The 22,278-nt window shown below is 32.1% G+C and overlaps 2 protein-coding genes across 2 annotated transcripts; both read right to left on the bottom strand.

The window, feature by feature from the left end:
- Window positions 1-9,225: 9,225 nt before the first annotated feature.
- On the bottom strand, window positions 9,226-12,514 carry LOC127265042 (receptor protein-tyrosine kinase CEPR1-like). The gene is made up of 2 exons (XM_051294694.1): window positions 9,931-12,514; window positions 9,226-9,844 (listed from the first exon to the last, which is right to left on the bottom strand). Exons 1-2 carry the CDS (start codon window positions 12,431-12,433, stop codon window positions 9,468-9,470), a joined length of 2,880 nt encoding a protein of 959 aa, XP_051150651.1. The 5' UTR covers window positions 12,434-12,514; the 3' UTR covers window positions 9,226-9,467.
- A 2,566-nt stretch (window positions 12,515-15,080) lies between these two features.
- LOC127264879 (receptor-like protein kinase 7) lies at window positions 15,081-18,252 on the bottom strand. Its single transcript, XM_051294445.1, has one exon. The coding sequence runs from the start codon at window positions 18,170-18,172 to the stop codon at window positions 15,248-15,250; it is 2,925 nt and encodes a 974-aa protein (XP_051150402.1). The 5' UTR covers window positions 18,173-18,252; the 3' UTR covers window positions 15,081-15,247.
- Between the last annotated feature and the right edge of the window lie 4,026 nt (window positions 18,253-22,278).

Below are 22,278 nucleotides of genomic sequence, written 5' to 3'. Positions count from 1 at the left end.
TATTTTAAAAACTCTTCGAGTCAACCATTATGTATAAATCTTATAACAATAATCAGATTAAACAATATATATATATATATATATATTCTAAAGCATAAATCACAATGTTATCATTTGAAAAAATAATCATAATTAAAAAAATTTACTTTCTAGTAATATGTAAATTTGATTGTTTTGTAACATTGAAATGTAATACTCCCTCCGTCGTAGAATTATAGTCTGACTTGTGTTTGGCACAAGATTTAAGGAATATTGATATTATATTGGCGGCGAATAAAAAATACGGGTAAAAAACTTTTTTGTCCTTGTGAATGTATTAGTGTAAAAAGTAATGACAATTGTGTAATAATAATGAAAAAGTAAGGGTAATTTTATAATGATATGATTGTTTATGGAAATGAAACTATTGTTTTGGACCGAACAAAAATAGTAAATAAAATTATTATATTGGGCCCAATAATAAAAATTAATATAATCCCCTCAAATTTGGGCCCTATTGAGAAAGCCCATTTGACAAAATAGAGCTAAACAAACCATAATTAATCTTCAAAGCTTTATTCACTTTAGATCTTCAGAGCCGGTTTGACAAACAAACTTTATCAAATTTCTACTGTCCATAAAAAAATTTCCCTTAAAAAATATAATAAAATACTTATTTTTTATTTTTTTAATAGTATTATATTAAAAATTAATTTTATATTATAAATATTACATTAATATTTATTTATATTACATTATACAATTATTTACATTTAAAATTTTTCCTAGTTAAATTTCAAACCAAAATCTAATCCGCCAAACAAAATAAGATTTGTTTGTTTGTAGTTTGAAATTAATTTAAAATAAAATATTAATTTGAATTTTATTTTAAAATAATATTTTGATAGAATATTTTATTAGAAAAATAAAATATTTTTTTATTTAATTTCAATTTAACATTACAAAAAATATATCTTTAATAATAATTATATTTTACTACTCCACTATTTAACTTTCATAATTATCTATAAAATTAATTAGTTCATTTTTCTATTTTAATAATAATTACTAATTAATACTTTTAATTAAAAAAATTTAACTATATTTTCTTAATTTATTAATATCTTAATTTTATTATTTGTTAATTGTAAATTTAGAAGTTGGGCTAAAATTTTGAATAATAAAAATAATAAATATTTAATATTATATAAATAAATATTCATTTAATTTTAAAATTAAATTTTAATGTAATATATAATAAAATTTGATGTTTGATTTGAAAATTTATGGTTGAAAAATTAATTAAAAATAAGATTTGATATTAATTTTTTTTTTCTTTGTTCAAAAAAATAAAAAATAGAACTTATTTATAAAGCAAAATTATAAACTTATTTTTAATTTCGGTATTTGACATAAAATATTATATTCTAATACCGTGTATACAATTCAGTTACTGATGGTTTGAGATAGTATACTAAAAATACCGAAATATATTGTATACCGTACCAAATTTTTTAATTTAATAAAAAAAATATTGATATTGTATCAAATAATCAGTATATACAAAAATACCAATTTTTTTAATCAACTATATACACTGAAAATATCTTATTGCATATCGTTATCATACAAAAAAAGTCATATTGTATCGAAATTTTGAAATTTTTTCGGTATTTTTTTTTATGAGTATACATGTTATTTCCGTAATTCAGTATTTTTTATTCGCAAATTTGGTATACCAAAATATTTGTACGGTACGGTAAAATATCATACCAAAAATTTTCACTACAAGAAATTATTAATTTTGTAACGAGATTTTTTCGTTCCTAAATTTACTTTTTCTGTTACTAATGATATTAGACACGGAATTAGAGATGAAATTACGTTAGCTACGTAAACTTTAAAAACGGAATTCCGTTACAAATATACTATTTTTTTGTAGTGTTTGTACCGTACGTATACGATGTGGTATTAAATTTGGTATATCATAACAAGCTATCTCTAACAACAATCAAATTCAAAAAATTTTATTTATTATTTATATAATTTTTTATTGTATAAATTACATTTAAGTTATTAAAATTATTATTTTTTTTATCTAAATGCATATATTGATTTACAATAAATACAATTATTATTATTATTTTTAAATAATATAAGCAAATAAAAAATTCAATATTTAAAAATTAAAATAAAAAATATTTTAACTTTTAATTTAATATTTTATTAAATAAAAAATATTTAAAATAACACTTTATTATATTCATTAATCAAACTAATTAACTACATAACATAATATTTCTTAAACAACGTGCCCAAAAGAAATTGGACTAATTTCATGAAGTGAAGGAAATACGGAAGTTTATATATTTTTTTATATTTATCCGTTTGAAATATAATTATGTCCTTTATATTCTAACTCAAAAAATCATGTTTTTCCTCTATTTTATTCAAAATATTTGTTTTTTAATATAATAAAATTACTTTATATACAAATATAAAAAATATTCCTATTTTTCACACAAATAAAAAAATATTATTATTTTATAATTTTATTTTTACTTTATAAGGATAAAGACATTAAATCATTTTACATGCTAATCAATAAGTCTTAGCATGTAAAAGTATATATATATATATATATGTTAGTATTCATCTTATACTAATTTTCAATTAAGATTTCCTAATTGAAAAGTTATCATACTCCCTCTGTCCCGTTGCAAGGTTGCCGTTTACTTTTTGCACGTAGAATTTTGAATATTAGTATTATAATAAATTGCAATGAAAAAGATAAAAATATCCCTATTAGTATTGTGTAATATAAAAGTAATGACATTAGCATAATATAGTATAAATTGGAAGGGTATTTATTATGTTAGGTAGGTAGTATAATTACTAAATTAGGAAATGGTAACCTTGTTTTGGGACGAACGAAAATGAAAAATAGCAACTTTTCAATGGGATGAAGGGAGTATTTCATTTTCCTCAATCCGAAAATAAGATTACTATTTCATAATTTAATAATTATACTACCTACCTAACATAATAAATACCATTACAACTTACACTATATTACACAAATGTCATTACTTTTATATTACACAATACTAATATGAATATTTTTATCATTTTCACTACAACCATTACAATACTAATATTAAAAAATCTATATACAAAAAGTAAATGACAACCTTATATCGAAACGGAGATAATATATCTTATATTTTTACATAATTTTTCGTACCATACCTAAAAAATTATTTCATCTGAAAACTATTGAACGAACTGAGCTATTATATACATATAGTAATACAATAAACAAAAAAAAATCAATAATTTCACACAATATTTTTTTATACTCCATTCCTCCCATTCAAATGTTATTATTTTTTTATTTTTGTCCATCCTAAAACAGGGTTACTATTTCTTAATATAGTAATTGTTCTACCTATCTAATATAATAATAATAAAAAAAAAAAACTCTTTCAATTTACACTATATTACACAAATATCGTTACTTTTATATTACACCATTCTAATAGGAGTATTTTTGTTTTTTTTTCCACTGTAATTCAATATAATACTAATATTAAAAAAATTATGTGCACAAAACAAATGTCACTCTTCCAATAGGACAGGACGGAACCGAACACATCGTAATTTATCAGCATCACAAGACATCACCGTCGACATCATTTTACCATAGATAAAAAATAATACTTCCTCCGTCCCAAACAAGTTGCTAAATTTGCTTTTGGCACAAGTTTTTAGGTGGGTGGTATTAAGTAGGATAATTTAGAAATTAGGTGATGTGATGGAGAGAGAAATATATATTTTATTTTTTTATTTAGATGATGTGAGAGGATAAAGTGTGAGGTGAAAGATTAAATATAATTAATTATTTTCTATTTTGGAAATGTTGCATGGTGTTTGAGACATACCAAAAATAAAATGTTGCAGGTGTTTGGGACGGAGGAAGTACTAATAATAAAGAAAATTTAAAATAAATAAATAAATAAATAATGATAAAACAGATCGACCCTCACAATGAGACTCACCTCACCTGCTGCTATCGCCATCGCCATCGCCATCGCCATCGCCATTGCTGTTTTACAAATTCACAGATCCAACATCCAACATTATTCTCAAATACAAACTACTTCTTCATATACTACTAATTAATTAATTAAATTGCAAGTAAATGTCTGCCTGCCTGGCTCCATCCTGTCTGCCATTAACACTCACCAAAAACATACACAATTCAATTATCATAATAATAATGATAATAATTAGTATTCCGCCATTGTTGAAGCACAGAAACAACGACTGTACTAGTAGCGCATTCCCCAGCCTGATCGATCACCCTAACTAACTACGAGTTACTTCACTTACGCACACTGCAGCAGTTAATTCCACACAAACTCACCTTCCTTCCTTCATCACTTCGATCTTCGTCGCTATCGATCTATAAAACACATTGAGGTCAGAGCAGCAGCTATGGAGATTCCATTATCAATTAGGGAAGGAGAAAGATCGAAGAACAGGAAAGAGGAAGAGGAAATTTATTGGAGTTTGGATTTGGATTTGGATTTGAAATTGAAAGAAAGAGAAAGGTGAAAAACAAAAACCCATTTTCAATATTCCCTTTGCCTCCTTCAATTTCACCTTACCCCGCTCTCTTGTCCTTTCTTTCTATATTTTGTCCTTTTATTTTTATTTTTATATTTATTTTTATAATAATAATAATAATTATAAATTCTCCTATGAATTATAGTTGAGAAAATTTTATGATAAATATAATTAATAGATAATTAAAAAAATATTAGTGAAAATAATTATTTAATAATATAAATAATTATAAATTAAAATTAAGATAACTAATTATTTTAACTAAAATTTTTTCAAAAATAAATTATTAAAATTTAAATGAAATTAAAGTATGTAATTATTTTTCGAAACAAAAAAGTGACATAAGATGTGAACATACGTAAACAGCAATGTGGACATATTAGGTAGGATCGAGGAAGTAAGAATTTAAAGTAATATACTCCCTCCGTCCCGCATTTTTTAATATTAATTATTATATCAATAAGCCATAGAAATGAAGAGAAAAAAAAAAAAAAAAGTTTATAAGTCTCTTATTATATAAATATAATGATATTTTTTGAGTAAATTATTCAAATATAATGATATATTTAATGTTAAGTACAATGACGCAAAAATCAAATGACAATTTTCTTGCGGAACGGAGGGAGTATGTAAAAAATTGTATTCTCTCTCTCTGTATAATTTAGTAATTGTACTACCTACCTAGTATATTAAATATCCTTCAAACTTATAATATATTACATAAATGTCACCACCTTCATATACACGATACTAATAAAAGTATTTTCGTCTTTTTTATTACAATTCAATATAATAGTAATATTAAAAAATTTACGTAAAAAAATCGAGTGTTACTATTTATATAGAACGAAAGAAATAATATTTTTGTAATTCTTATAAAAGTATGAACATGTTGCTATTCGGGTATAAAATATTTTTATTATATTAAAAAAAAATACTTTTGATTAAAAAGAACAAAAATATTTAAAAATTAGTTTAAAATAGGATGACACATGTAGTTTTTGGGCGTGTTTGTGCAGGGGACTGAATTTTGAATTGGGATTTAAATAGTAAAAATTTTAAATTTAAATAGCAGTATGATGTGATATAAATTTAAATATTTTAATGTAACATTGATTTTTAGTATAATATAAAAAATAAAAAATAAATATTTGATTTGATATTTTCAAAAAACAAATAAAATAAATAGTTGATTTAAAATCCAATCCCCAAACAAACACACCCTAAATATATTTTAAAAATCTTAGTCCGTCCAGTCGGTCTCGACAATTCATTTTGACAGTTTGATTTGTCTGTACGGTAGTGTAATTACCATTGTATCCTTCCACAAATATATATACTCATTCCGTTCCGGAACTAAATATTAATTTATTTTTTTGCACAGTAATGACATTTGTGTAATATATTATAAATTGTAAGGATATTTATAATGTTAAATAGATAATACAATTACTAAAAAAAATAAATACTTTATTATAAGATGAACTAAAATAAAAAAATGAATACTTTGTTATGGGTCTGACCAAATAAAATTAAATTAAGTAAATGTTGGTTAAAAAGGTTATTGCAGAGTGCAGAGCGAGTCTGCTGTCTTAAAAACAGACGTTACATGCCTTCAGTAGTAGCCGTACAGTATTGTCATCGCTACCTTTTCAAATAACTTCTCACAACGATTATTTTTTAAATATTTCATTAGTATTAATATAATAGTTTTATTTATTATTTTTATACTTTTTTTCATAAAAAATTATATCATCATAAAATTATTTGTACATTTTTAATTTTATTATATAATTGCCACTACTTTTTACACTAATACATTCATAAGAGTAAAAAAGTTTTTTATCCATATTTTTTACCTGCTACCAATAATTTCAATATTTCTTAAATCTTGTATCCAATCCAATTAAAATTATATTTATTGGGATGGATGAAGTATTATTTTAACTCCCTCTGTCGATTTAGTGATACTTTTTGTTTGTAATATGATATTTAAAATAATATTTAATTAATTAATAATAATAAATTATAATTTTATTTTTTATATAATTAATAATATTACTCATTCAGTAGGATAACTATAATTAATAAATAATTAAAAATATATTAGTAAAAATAATTAAATTATAATATAAATAATTATAAATTAAAATTAAAATAACTAATTAGTTTAATTAAAATTAAAAAAATTAAATTAAAAAATTTAAAATAAAATTAAAATGTGCAATCATTTTAAAAAAAGGAAAAATGATCTGAGATATGAGACGGAACACAAACAAACGAAAATATAGATATAGTAGGTGGGATTAAGGGAGTATTATTTTTAAATAAATTTAATATATATTTAAAAATTTTAGAATATTTATTTAAATATTTTAAAAATTATATCATAATAAAAAATATATTCATTTTAAAGAGAATAAAATATCATATAATACAGTAAATAAAAAAAATTATTTATTTATTTTTAATTAATATTATTGGGGTGCAAACCTAAGTCCCACATCGAAAATTGTAAAAAAAATTCTACACCTTATAAGTCCTAAGTGAACTCCATTAATACGAGACCTTTTGGAGGATATCAAAAAAACAAATCCCAAGCAGGCAACGACAAAGCTACACACATTTTCTATTTAAAACCCTATTTTTATTCTTAGGCAATTTTGGGACGGGCCGGCCTGGTCTGTTTTTATTCATGTCGAGAAGGCCCGGCCCAGTTTATGGTCGGGCCTGAAAGCCAGGCTCGAGTATGGCCGACTCTAAACAATTTCGGGTCGGGCCAGTTCGGATTATAATTTTATTTGAAGTTACTTTTTTAAATTTAAAATAATTTAATAAAATTATTTATGATAAATATGAAAATTAAACCCATAACCTAGAACTAATAAAACATAAATTCAACTATTAGACCATGTTTTTACTTTTAATTTATACTACTTTCATTCGGCTTTAAGATTTTATTTACTTTTTGCGTGTTAATATTTGATTATTAATTATTATATGAAAATATAGAAGAAATCAATAAAAAATGACAAAAATACTTCTATTAGTGTTTTATAATATTATTAAAATGATATAGGAATATTTTTAATATTAAGTATAATGACACAAAAGGTAAATGAGACTCTTACAGTCAATCAAAAAGAATATTTATTTTTTAAATATATTTATTAAAATATTTATTCAAAAAAATATTTAATCTTAAAAATAAGTCGGGTTAGACACAATCCAATCTCTAAAGACCCGAACACAGTCCGGTTTCCGGTTTCTCATCATGTCGAGTAGGGCACGGCCCAAAAAAATTTCAATTTTTTTTTTTTTTAGATTCAAGCATAAATTTTTCATGCCAAGTTCAAATCGATTTTTCGAGCCATGTTTATTTTTGCGAAAATCTATGAAATATACATTGAATTGGGTCATACTCATATATATTGCCACCCATACCTCAATCTCAATATTGCAATAATAAGACACAAACATCCTTTTCTGGTCCTGCATTTCTTAAATAAATAAATAAAAAGCACATACAATGATTCATGAATGATCTAAAGTTCAAAGCAAAAAAAAAATGCTTTTCCTTTGCATCCACACTTCCAATAATCATCCGTTTCTTTTCATTTTTTTTTTCTTTTTTTAAAAAATTATACTCCCTCCGTCCCAGATACCATGTCATTTTTTTTTTGGAAAATGATTACACACTTTAATCTCATTTTAAAAATTTTAATTATATATTTTTTTAAAAAAATTTAATTAAACTACCGTGTTTACAGTGTTTACAGTGTAGCAGACACGGTATCTGAGACGAACGGAGCAGACACGGTATCTGAGACGAACGGAGTATCTTTTTTATATTTAATATCGACGCGGATCTCATGCATATTCTGCTTATTGATTTGACAGTATATGTTATAAAAATAAATAATATATATTTCCGCGTAATATAATATATATTATATTATAGAATAATATATGTTATAGTATAAATATATTGTGATATGTACCATTTATACTGTTTACCTTTATACATATACTGACACGATCGAATCAACGTAATATTGATTTGATCTATCAATACGTGATTCATGCCCATTTAATATATATATATACATATTATTAAAAAATTGACCTTACGCATAAGCGGATATATGTGATTTGACCTTACGAATTTTGTATGTTATTAAAAAATTAAATTTTTAGATGAAATGATATATTAAAAATCATCTAATATTAGCATCAATGATCTAAACTATGCAGGTGTTTTCTTAGTCGAGGTCTATCACGTGAAATGTCTAATTTGACTTGCAAGATTTATACACTATTTCATTTTATTTAATTTTTTTTTTTTATAATATGAAAATTCACAGTTTGTTATAAAAATATATATTTTTGGATAAATTTTCATTTGAATATAAGAGTCCGCAAAATAAGATAAATCAAACTAGACTATAACAGACAAAATACGAAAATAACCTCACAATTACGAGTCTTAGTGTAATAACATCACGAGACTATTTAATACATTTTTTAAGAATAATGGCAGCAGTTTTTGTAACTAACTAACTAAAAATATATATATATATATATATATTATAAAATGACCCCACAATAATCCAGAATCTGAATAGCCCACTTTTGCTTTAAGTTACTTTCCAAGATTCTATTTCGATTGTTGACAAATCAAATTACAAAACAAAAAGTCCCTTCCAAATTAAAGTGAAAGTGAGGTTTATTTCATACAAAAATATTCTCATGCATAACATTGCCAAAAGCAAAATACCAAAGTGTAAATACCCTCCTCAATATGTACTTGCCATTCCTAAAATGGCTCTACTTTCTTTATTTGGTAACCCCTTTGTTTGTCAAGTTTTTATCCACAACTTCCCGCCACCGCCACCGCCGCCGTCTCTCCGGCAAGGGTCCGCCTCCGCCAGCAGCTGCACCACCTCGTTCATCGCCGGCCGGAGGCCGGGCGTCGGACACGTGCACCGTATGGCCACTCGGAGGACCTTGATCATATCCTTCTCGTCGTCGGGTCCCGAAAGGACCCGTTTATCGACGACCTCCTTGAGCCCATCTGTCGTCGGAGACGACGTTTTTCCGCTAACCCAACATACGATATTTTCGCTCTCCCCGAACTCCGCCTCCACCGGCTTTCTCCCCGTCACGAGCTCCGTCAGCACCACCCCGAAGCTGTACACGTCGCATTTTGTCGTAGCCTTCGAAGTATACGCATACTCTACGCAGCAAAAAAAAATCGAATCTTTAAAATGTACGAGATAAATTAGAGCGAGTTATAAGTATCGATCACTTATGGCTACGGACCGGGCGCTAAGTATCCGTAAGTCCCGGCGATTACGGTGTTGGATGAGTCCTTCGATCCGCGGGCGCGGAGGACTTTCGCGATCCCGAAGTCGGCAACTTTCGGTTGGTAGTCGACGTCAAGCAATACGTTGGTCGACTTTATGTCGCGGTGGACGATCGGCGGGACTAGGTCGTGGTGCAAGTAGGCCAAGCCTTGCGCGATCCCGACGGCAATTTGGTACCTCGTCGGCCAATCAAGTACGAGCTTCCCGACGTGGAGGGCATCCCAAAGGTTGCCGTTCGACATGTACTCGTAGACGAGGAGGCTGCAGTCAAGGCCGGAGTAGTAGCAATAGAGCTTCAAGATGTTCTTGTGCCGGATGCCGCTAAGCGTCTCGACTTCTGTCTTCATCTCCTGGTCGAGGACGACGAGACGGTCGTCGTTGCGCGGCGTCGGGTCCTTCACGCCCCGCCGCGACCAGAGCTCTTTCACGGCGAGGATTTCGCCGTTGTGGAGCTCGATCTTGTAGACAGTCCCGGATCCGCCGTAGCCGATGATGTTCTTCTCAACCATCGCCTCGATGATCTCGCGCTGGTCGAAGCTCACCCGGTGGAAGCTCTTGACGTCGTACGAGAAGTACGATGATGATAACGTGTTGTGATCGTCGGTTTCCGCGGCTTCCCGTTTCCGGCTCGACCAGCTCTTGACGACGGTAATCGCCCCAATTATCAGTATCCCGACAACGACCGCAATCAGCCAAATGCAGTTCGGTGTCGTCTTCGACGACAATCCCTGACAGACCGGGAAATGCGGGTTTGAATAGGCTGCTGCCGCCTGCGGCGGCGGCAGACAGAGTCCTGGATTTCCCCGGAAACTGTCCAAAACTCCCCCTTTTACGAACGAATCCGGGATTGGGCCGGAGAGTCGGTTGTCGGAGAAGTTGAGGGAGTTCGGAAGCAACCGGGCGAGGGATTCCGGGACTTGGCCCGTTAAGGAATTGCCGGAAAGATCAAGGACGTTGAGCGATTTCAGGGAGGACAGCGATTCCGGTATCGACGAATCGAGGAGGTTGTCCTGTAAGAACAGAAGATTCAGGCGTTCGAGCTTGCTGATGTCCGAAGGAATCGGGCCGGAGAGACGATTGCCGCTGAGATTGATTTTCACGAGCTTTGCCGCCATGGCGATTTCCGGTGGGATCGATCCTGACAGCCGGTTTCCCTGCAAGAAAAGCTCCGACAAGGTTTCCGCGCCGCGGATGTTGCCAGAAATTGAGCCTGTCAAGTTATTGTATCCCAGATCGATAATCGTCGCGGCGGGAAGCGACAGGACGCCGTCGGGGATCCTCCCGTGGAAACGGTTGTCGCTAATACGGAACCGGAAAATCGACTTGCATTCGCCGTAGATTTCCGGGATTTTGCCGGTGAGCATATTTTGAAGAACGAGGAGGAATCGAAGACGGCCTCGACGACACAGGCCATCGGGAAGATTTCCCGACAGGTGATTTCCCGACAAATCGAGGCCGATCAGGGGCGACAGCGTTCCGAGATTCGGGATTTTTCCGGTCAAGAAGTTGTCGTAAAGCGACAAATTCGCTAACGTTGTCGAATTCGCGAGAACTTCCGGAATCTCTCCGACGAGGCTGTTGTTGTAAAGCTGCAAGACTTGTAGCCGGGGGAGGCGGCAAATTGATTCTGGCAATCGACCGGAGAATCGGTTTACCGACATGTCTAGATTTTTCAGGCCTGTCAGGTTTCCGATCTCGCCTGGAATTTCTCCGGCGAGCTCCATGTTGTAGTAAAGCTCGAGCGTTTCGAGATTCCGCAACAGGCCGAGCTCCGGCGGGAGCCGCCCCGACAGGAAGTTTCCGGCGAGCTCGAGATCGATTAAAGAAGTCATGTTTCCGATGAAGCCTGGAATTGTTCCCCGGATATTACAAGTCGACAGGATCATCGATTCGAGTTTCGTAAGCTGTAAAAAGGTCTCTGGCAGCTCCCAAAACTGAAATCCATCGTTTTCGTTCATGTTCAGTCGCCGGAGATCGGACAAATTGGCGACGGAGACGGGGAAGCCGCCGGAGAATTGGTTGTAAGAGAGGTCCAGGACCTGTAAGGATTTGAGGGGGGAGAGGTCCGGGAGTGGGCCGGTGAGGTGTAAGGAAGTGAGGCTGAGCTCTTCCAGGGAGGAGCAGCCGGTGGCGACGCCGGCAGGGAATTCGCCGGAGAAGGAGTTGTGGCCGAGGCGGAGGACGCGGAGGGTGGGGAGGTAGGAGCAAACGCCGGCGGGGAAGTGGCCGGACAGGGAATTTCCGGCGATGTCGAGGCGGAGGACGCGGCGGCGGCGGTCGCAGGCGACACCGGAGAAGTTGCAGTAATGGATTTGGGAGGTCCATTGGGACAGGAAGTTTCCCGACATGGATTTCTTGATGAGGTCGAAGAATTGAGGTGGGGTGGGTGGATTGTGGTCTGTTTCTCCCCGGCAAGACAGGGCCAGGAAGATGAGGAAGGACAGGGCCCTGGAAGCCATTAATGAACGATGTTGAAGATGATCAAGAACTGCAATATCAATATATATATATATATGTATGTATGTATATGTTGATGTAAGAAAAGGGGAGAGGATCTGTGGTGAGGATTATGTTATTCTTTGAATAAAGAACTTTTTATTTTATTTTATTTTAATTTTTATTTGTAGATGTATTTTTGGAAATTGATTGTTATATATATAAATGATATCCCCCACTCAAAAGTCAGTATCTGAAATAGCATCTGCGCCAATTGATATCCATCTTTTATGTAAATTCCATGATGGATTCTTCCCAATCATACAACTTTTACTTTTCGAAATTAATAAAATAAAATAAAATAAAATAAAAATTGCAATAACTATTGGATGTTGTTTGAAATTTTGAAGATAAGTATAGGTGCTGATATTATCCTAGTCGAATTTCCAAAATGTTTATAATATCATCTTTTTTACACAATAATTTTCGAGGTTTTTGGTATTATTCTATTTTTAAAAATATTACTCCCTCCGTTCCGGTGGAAGGTTGCCGTTTACGTTTTGCACGTAAATTTTGAATATTAGTATTATAATGAGTTGTAGTGAAAAATACGAAAAAAAATGTCCCTATAATATAAAAGTAATGACATTTGTGTAAAACAGTGTAAGTTGGAAAGATATTTATTATGTTAGGTAGGTAGTACAATTATTAAATTAGAAAATGGTAATCTTGTTTTGGGACAGACGAAAATGGAAAATGACAACCTTTCAATGTGACGGAGGGAGTACATTAAATATATACTCACTTGGTCCCATTTGAAAGATATTTTAACATTTTTGCTCTTTTGATTTTATGTTAAAAATAATTGTATGTGTAATGATATTTTTGTAATTTAAATAAAAATTAGAATGTATTTTAATATTAGTGTAGGATTAGTTTAATTAAAAAAGAAAAAGAATACTTTGAAATGAAACAGACGAAAATGATAAAAAAAAAAATTATTTTATATTTGGACGGATAGAATATTTTTTATTATTATTTTTAAATTTTCAAAACCCAAAAATTATCAAAAGTCTAATGTGTAGACGGAGCCTAGAGTTTGCATTTTTTTTCAACTTTCAAGTGACCATCATATTTTTTATAAAATGAAAATTCGTACTCGCTATATTTCGAGCGCGATCTGAGTATCTTTTTAAATTTAAATTTTTAAGTGAGACGTCAATTTTATCTAACAATAATATATACACAAAATTATAATACATTTTAATTTCATTTTAAATTTATAATCTATAATTTTTTTATTTTAAATTTAATATATAATTATTTGTATATATTACAATTATTTTTACTAATATATTTTTTAATTATTTACTAATAATGTCTTTCTAAAATCTATATCTACAATATAATAGACAAAATATATGGGACATAGAAAATATCATATTATCATCTATTGCATACATGTTACTGTCTTATATTATCACCTTAATCAGTCCACTAAGATATATTTTGTTATAATATATATCTATATATTATTAATTTTAAATATAAACTATTCAATATTGATACAAATATATTTCATTCTTCGTTCAACTGTGTGTTCATTTGATCAAATACAAATTCTAAGAATAAGTAAATAAAAATACTCCATAAACTTTTACTTTTTTACGGTAATGAAAAAATACAAAAAATGGTATTTTTTATTAAAAAAAAAGTTAGATGATAATAATAAAAAAAAAGAATAAATTTGGATGACAGATAAAATAACATTATACAACCCAAAATATATCTATTATTTGTATATAAAGTATAGATAATTGTGTAATTAATATAAAAATAATGAATATGTGTAATATTTTGATTTTTTTGAAAAAATGTGTAAGAAAAAACAAAAGAAACACAATGGTATTCTCTAATCTTTCTTCCTTTGGCGAGTTTTTCGGAAAATCTTTCGTTCATTTTACATTCACAAATTATTTTATTTTCTTTTATTTTAGTTTGTTGGAACTTCAAAATAAAAGGATCTCATCTGTTTGGCAGATAAATGTCGTTTTATCTTTAAAACTATTACACTACGAATCAAAGATACTAATGGGACATGTTCATTTTCCAGAGAGATGTTTTTTTTTTCTCCTCGATGTAATTATCAAATTATTCGATATTTTTTATTAATATTATTGTGATTAGTTTGTAAATCAGACCAACTAGGAAAGCTACTTTAGATTAATTATGTGTTATAAGATCCATAGGTAAAAATATTAGCAAAAATTTGATAGATCCTCAACCACCATATCTCACGAGCTCGACTATATTTTTATGTCACATGATTAGACTTTCGGCCCAATTGATATTTAGAGTGTATTTTTTTTTTTTAAATAAAAAATATCGTTATTAATTTCAATTCTAAACAAAAATAAATATATACATTTACTATATATTCATAAGTCGTAACATTTCTTCATAGTTTCATCGCTCGACATATTAACATTCAACAAAAAATGAACACATTTATGCTATAGCTCGACGATTTACAACTCCCTATATTATCCAATTTTAGGATTTTATTTATTTATTGTTATAAAACAATATTCTCGATTTTTTGGTATTTAACTATTTTTAAAAAGTATGTGTCTGATCAAATTGACATAAATTTTTAGTACGCAAGTAATATAACACTAATATTTCACATACTTCAGCATATTTATTACATTATTCAACATTACAATCTAAAATAACAAACGATCGACTCCAAAACTCTACACACGCTATGCTTACAACAACTCTCGTTTCATCTAAACGGTACCTTAAACCTACGAAATAACACGCACTCTGCTCGCTCACTGGCTATCTGCTTTGCATGAGAACTCTTCCTTGTCTTTCCCGAAAACGATCGTGACCATCCGACACGGGCGCGCCTCGACGAGCATTTGCACGACGCTCTTCATCGTCGGCCTCACCGACGGATTCCGAGCCGTGCACAAAATCCCGACCCTCAACACCTTTAAGGCCTCCCCTTTCTCGACCTCGTCCAATACCCTGTCCACGACCATGTTCATCACTCTGTCCTTACTCTTAAGATTACTGTTCACCCACTCCACTATATCCTTACTCTCCCCGAACTCCGGCTCGATCGGCCGCCGTCCCGTCACGAGCTCCAACAACACCACGCCAAAGCTATACACGTCGCCCTTCTCGCTCGCCTTGCTTGAATAGGCGTACTCGGGAGCGATATACCCGTGCGTGCCCGCCACGACTTGCGTCGACTCTTTCGACACGTCGGCTTGGAGAATCTTCGCGAGGCCGAAATCCGCGATCCGCGGCTTTAGGTCCTCGTCCAATAAAATGTTGCTTGATTTTACGTCGCGGTGGATCACCGGGCGGTCGCACCCATGGTGTAGGTACTCGAGCCCTTGCGCCGCCCCGACGGCGATGTCATACCGCGATTGCCAGTCGAGCGGTAATTTCTTGCACGTGTGGAGTCGGTCCCATAAGCTTCCGTTCGGCATGTACTCGTAAACCAACAAGCTCGATTCGTCGCTGATGATGCTGCAGTAGAGCTTCACGACATTTATGTGTCGTATAGAGCTTAACGTCTGCACCTCGGCGTCGAATTCCCGCGACTTGTTCGTCCGGGCCGGCCGGGCGAGGATTGGCGTCGAGCTACCGATGTTCTTACGCCCCGCGGCGTATTCGTCCGCGTGCCAAATGTGTTTCACGGCGAATTCCTTCCCGTTCCCGACGACTGCCCGGTACACATTCCCGGAGCCGCCTTTTCCGATCAAATTCTCCGGCTTGATCGAGTCGAGAATGTCGTCCTCCGAGAAGGTCAAGATATGGAACGACTTCACATCCCACGACCCGTCTTTTAGTGACCGTTCGCCGGCGCATTCGCTCTTCTTCTTCACGTAGCAAAACGTCGAGACTGAAATAAGCATGACGACCGACGCCACCAACAGGCAGAGCAAGATCGCCCGGAGGTGCCCCGGCATGCCGGAATCCGGCGAGCATCGCCGGAATCCTCGGATACTCCCGCTGCAAAGCGCACTATTCCCCGCGAAACTGCCGTTACTCGCCTCGCTGGCAAGGGAATTCGGGATCGGTCCGGTTAACCGATTGTCGGAAAGATCGAGTAGGTTTAACCTCAAAGAGGATAGGGCCCCCGGAATCGGCCCGGAAAGCCGATTCCTCGACAAGTTCAAGAAATTAAGCGTCGGCAACGAGCCGAGCGACGCCGGAATCACGCCGGTGAGGCGGTTTCCGGCGAAATTAATCTCGTTCAGGGATCGGCAAGAGGCTAATGAATCCGGTATCGAGCCGGAGAATTCGTTCCCCTGTAGCTGAATGGTAGAAAGCTGATCCAAACCGCCGATGGTCGCCGGAATCTCGCCGGTAAACCGATTGCTCTGCAAATCGATCGACCAGAGAGACGTTGCATTCGTGATCGCCGGCGGCAGTTCGCCGGAAAATCTATTGTTGGCTAGATACAGCTGTCCCAATGACGCAGCATTGCCGATTTCCGGCTCGATCGGACCTTCGAAATCATTGCCAGAAAGGTCGAGGATTTGGAGGTTCGGCAGCCCCCAAATTCCGGCGGGGATCGCCCCCGACAGGCCGTTGTCGTTCACCCGAAACCTGATCAATTCCCGGCAGCCGGAGTAACTTTTCGGTATCCCTCCGGTGAACTTGTTCTGCAGTATCAGCAGCTTCATCATCTTCCCCTTCTTGCACATCTCCGGCGGGATTGGCCCCGTCAGAGAATTCTCCGATACGTCTATGAAATTGAATTCCGACCAAGAACCTAGCTTCTCCGGCAGCTGCCCTGTCAGATTATTAATATAGAGAGACAAATTCACGAGCTGCTTGAAGTTTCCGAGCTCGCCGGGGACCTCGCCCGAAAAGTTGTTCTTGTAGAGCTGCAAGCTCTGCAACTTGTTCAGGAATCGGATTTCGGATAGGTTTCCACGAAGACTGTTGTTGGAAGCATCGAAAAACTCGAGATTGATCAAATTCCCGAATCCCGGCGGCAATTCGCCGGTCAAATCGTTGCTGAAGAGCTCCAGCTGCCATAGACGCCGGAGTTTGGTGATCCCCGCCGGAATTTCGCCGGAGAGGAAATTATCGGCCAGTTCTAGGTTAACCAGGTCGACCAAATTCCCAATTTCTTCTGGAATCGTCCCTTCGATACTGCAATTGGTCAGGTAGAGCCAATTCAGCTTCGTCAGGTTCAGAATCGCCGCCGGGAACGGCGACCGGAGGAACGGATTGTCGCCTAAGCTCAACGCCTGAAGATCGGACATGTTCCGGAGAGAATTCCATGGGAAAGTCCCCGAGAATCCGCTGTTATTCAGGTGGAGGGAAACCAGTCCGGCGACGGAGGATATGTCGGGGAACTCGCCGGAGAAGAAATTGTTTCCCAAATCCAAGTACTTAAGCGAAAAACAGTTATTCAAATCGTTCGTAACACGGCCGTGCAGCGTGTTGAACCCTAAAGCGAGAGTTTCCAGAGACTTAATTTCGCAAATAGCGGCCACCGGAAGCTCGCCGGAGATGTTCCTGTAAGTGAGGTCGATTCCGGCGACGTCGCCGGCGGCGTTGCAGGTGATCCCCTGGAAGGTACAGATTGGGGAATCGGATTGCCAGGAGGAGAAGAGCGTGTGGTTGGAGTCGCCTAGGGCGGATTTGATGGATAGGAGAGAGTGGAGGTCGTCGGAGACGGCGGCGGAGATGAGGGTTAGGAGGAGGAAGACGGTGGGCGCCGCCATCGGAGGTGCAATTTAGCGGTGGATGGAATGGAATGAAAGAAGAATTATTAGGAGTTTGGGTTTGACCATATTTGTTGTGACGTACAACAGTTTTTTATGATTAATTTTTAATTTTAATAATAATTTTCATGTCTTTAGCGGCCGCCTCAGGTACTCTCACCAGCTGCCCCTAACCTCAATCATGTTTGTAATGAAAAAGGAAAAAAGAAAAAAGAAAAAATAATTTAACAAAATAAGTATAAAATTAATTTAATTAAAATTTTAACTTTTTACATGTAAGGACTTATTTAAAAAATTTTATTTTTATTTTTTAATTAAAAAATATTTTTACATATATTTAATTTATTTTATCTTTTATAAAATTAATTTATGGTAATAATAGATTAATAAATATATTTATTTATTTATATTATATAAGGCTACACAAATTTAAAATACTATAGTACTGCTCAAATAAAAAAATAATATAATAATATCATAATTTATTATTAACGATTAATTAATTTACGTTATCTAAAATATTGAGTAATTTACAAACCAGTCATCTACCTCGGGATGAGGAAAGTATTTGATATTTACTTCGTTCTATATATAATTGTATATTTTGTATTTTTGTTTTTCCTATATTTTATGTTATCTTTTGTTTTTAAAGAATTATATATTTTAATTGTATTTTATTGTATAATTTATAATTTTTATAAATTCTAATTATTTGTATTATATTACAATTAATTTTATTAATATATTTTTTAATTATTTATTAATCACACTTATTTTAAACCTTGACGACTACGCTAATCATGTCATAATATGAAGAGAGTATAATACACAAAATTTTTTATAAACTGGTATATATTTTAAATAAAAATAAATTATTAGTAAAGTTTATTTAAATTCTACTGATGAAACTTACAAATATTTTTAAACTTTTGACATTTATTAATAATAATAATTTTTTTCAAAAAAAATATCAAGATAAATAGAGTATTTTTCTTCTTTTATAGTAAAATTATATATTAAATATTACTCTCTTCGTTCCAGATACTATGTCCATGTTGCCGTTTCTGTCCGTCCCACATAGCATGTCACTTTTCTTTTTTTAAAAATGATTACACACTTTAATCTCATTTTAAATTTTAAATTTTAATTAAATTAATTAGTTATTTTAATCTTAATTTATAATTATTTATATTATAGGATAATTATTTTACTAATACATTCTTAATTATCTACTAATTACACCCCTTCTAAAATACAATGTCTACGTTGTAGTATATACGATATCTGGAACGGAGAGAGTAATATTTTTATTATTATCATAAATTTTAAAAGTTTCTATTTAAACCAGCCTTTAATTTGCACAAGTCAACTCAAAATTATATATATTGAACATTTATAGTTAAAAAGAATAATATTAAAAATTGTTAAGAGATAAGATACAATTAAGACAGGAAGGAGGAATGTGTGAGGAAGCCGATGTCGGTCATCCAACAACGACAAAAAAAACAAATTATATTAATTACACACAATTGTCTTGATATATATATATATATATATTAATAATTATTGTTAAAATATATTTAGAAGTAATATATTATATTTATAATAGTTATCTTATTTAAAAGATTCGTGAGATTCTTGTCTTAGACAATTTATATATCACTATAAATTATGTATGTACTTTTACGACTAAAATAGAAATTTCAGTTTATTATACTCTAACTGTTATATATTAAAATATTCTAGGGTTTTATTGGGCCTATAACTGAATTCTAACGTTTGGACCCACAGATAAACCCAAAAAGAAAATAGGCCTTCGGACGTCATTGAAGAAACGGGTTGGTCGTTTGATTGGTCGGTTGGTCAGTCGCTTGATTGGTCTGTTGATCAGTCGACTGGTCTGGTCGGTTGATAGCACGAAACATAACCGAAGACGGTTCTTCAGGCGGTTGCAACCACGAGGGGGTTTTCCGTTAGTTACAACCGACTGCGCACACGATCCGATAACTGATTTATAGAACATATATATAACAAGCAGTTCGCATTCGACAGAGTGCATCTTTAGTCAGCATCAATCTAAGTGAAAATTCGCTTTGGGGATCATCTTTAATTTCTCTTCAGTATCAGTTTGTGTTGGGATATGAAGCCTGATTATATCATAAAATCTAGGGATATGGTTTGGATATTATATTTTAGATTTTAGAGATATGATTTGGATATTATTGTCAAAGGCTTAGGTCCATGTATTCTCATTTTAACATTGTGTACTTTATAATAAAATTTCTGTCTTTGCAGCGCCCTAGACGTAGATTCTTGTGTTCTTTTGTCTCTGTTGTCTCATCTTGATTTCCTGGAAATTTCCGTAACAGTTTGCTTTTATTTTTCTTACATTTCGTACGGTATTTAAAAATTTTCGATAATTCGAATTTATTTCAGATTTTACTTTTTATTGGTGGTTGAAAACAGCAAATTAGAGTGGTATTTGTTGCGTGATTTTGCATCTTATCCAACTAAAATGAATTAAATTAAATTGCTGGTTAATTTTAACTATCGCATGAATGCTGATAAATGAATTGTAGTATATATATTTTTAATAATAATAATAATAAATATTAATAAATAAATAGGGAAAATGACGTAAGATTGTCAGAATCGTGAAGACTGTAGTGAACATGTTTTTCCGCCCCCTTCTTTGACTTTCTGCCTCAACAAACTTCACGTTTCTATCTTCCACCAAGAGTGTCCGTATTTTATTTTATTTTATTTTATTTTTATTTTTATTTTTATTTTTATTTTCTAATTTGGTTTTTCCACGATTAATAATACAGTGTAATTGCTTGAATAAATTCAAACTCTATGTGCGTCGATTTAATTACATAAAAATAAATAGATATATGGTTTTTTTTAAAAAAAATTTAATAGGATATATACTTTTCGTTCATTCCGTTAAATTTATTTTTATTTTTTTTTAGTTTATAGCTAAATTTATTTTATTACCCATTTTTAAAAAAATTAATAAGTTAATATTTTATTTTAAATGTCATGATTTTTATTAATTTCTCACTTCTCATCTCTTTAATTTATAATTAAAATTTCAAAAATATCATCAATTATTTATTTTTTTATCAATTTTTTTTAATAAAAATATGTTTTCTAGCAAACATTCTCAACACCTTTTATTACCATCCTTCTAATACCAACAGACAATAGTCTTATAACATGAAGAAAAATCTATGTTACCCCAACATTTTTACAAAATAAATTTGTTATTTTTAAGGTTCCTAACTAAAAATTGATCCGTAATATTTGTTATTTTTAAGGTTCCTAACTAAAAATGGAACTGTAACACTCCCGCCGTCCATTACTAAATTTTTTCATTTTTTACAATCTTAATATGTCTAAATAAAAAAATGTCATTTTCTTGTTGATAAATATAAATTTCAATTAAATATCAAAATACTCATATTATTTATTTTTTATATTACTTTACGATAATGTCAATAGTAAAATAAATATTACACTACTTTATTACACTTATAAAATAATATTTATCTTAATTCGCATGCAAAAGTCAAATAAAAAATCTACTAATAGACGGGGGGAATATTACATTCATTATTGCATAACATAATATATGTCTGTGTTATTCATTATCTGTGTTATAAGATATTACCTTTACTTGATATGCTGCTCCGATCAAATTAATTTCATACTGATTTAATTGGGTTAACACCGAAATTTTGACTTTGTTCATTAAATAAAATTTTTTCTTAACATGATTTTTAATACATATAATACATATATATATTTTTTTTTTTACAAAAATTAATAATTTAATATAAACTATAAACTTTTACATTATTAACATAATTTCTAACATTAACATCTATATATAACTCAAATTAAAAACAAACAATACTTTTTATTTTTTAAAACCTTTGCACACAGCTGAATTATTATGAGATAAGTTCAGACAGCAATTTTGCATTTTCAAAGCAACTGCCAACTCCAGAGTAGATTATGTTCTACAATATTTTACAATGTATTATTGATGGAGTTTTTTATTTTGTATTTTTTGTGATTGGATTAAGTAAATCTATGAATTC

The sequence above is a fragment of the Andrographis paniculata genome, unplaced genomic scaffold (assembly GCF_009805555.1).
Source record: "Andrographis paniculata isolate CXL003 unplaced genomic scaffold, ASM980555v1 Contig71END, whole genome shotgun sequence".
NCBI lineage: Eukaryota > Viridiplantae > Streptophyta > Magnoliopsida > Lamiales > Acanthaceae > Andrographis > Andrographis paniculata.
The sequence above is the reverse complement of the archived record's forward strand: the minus strand, read 5'-3'. Positions and strand labels throughout refer to the sequence as shown.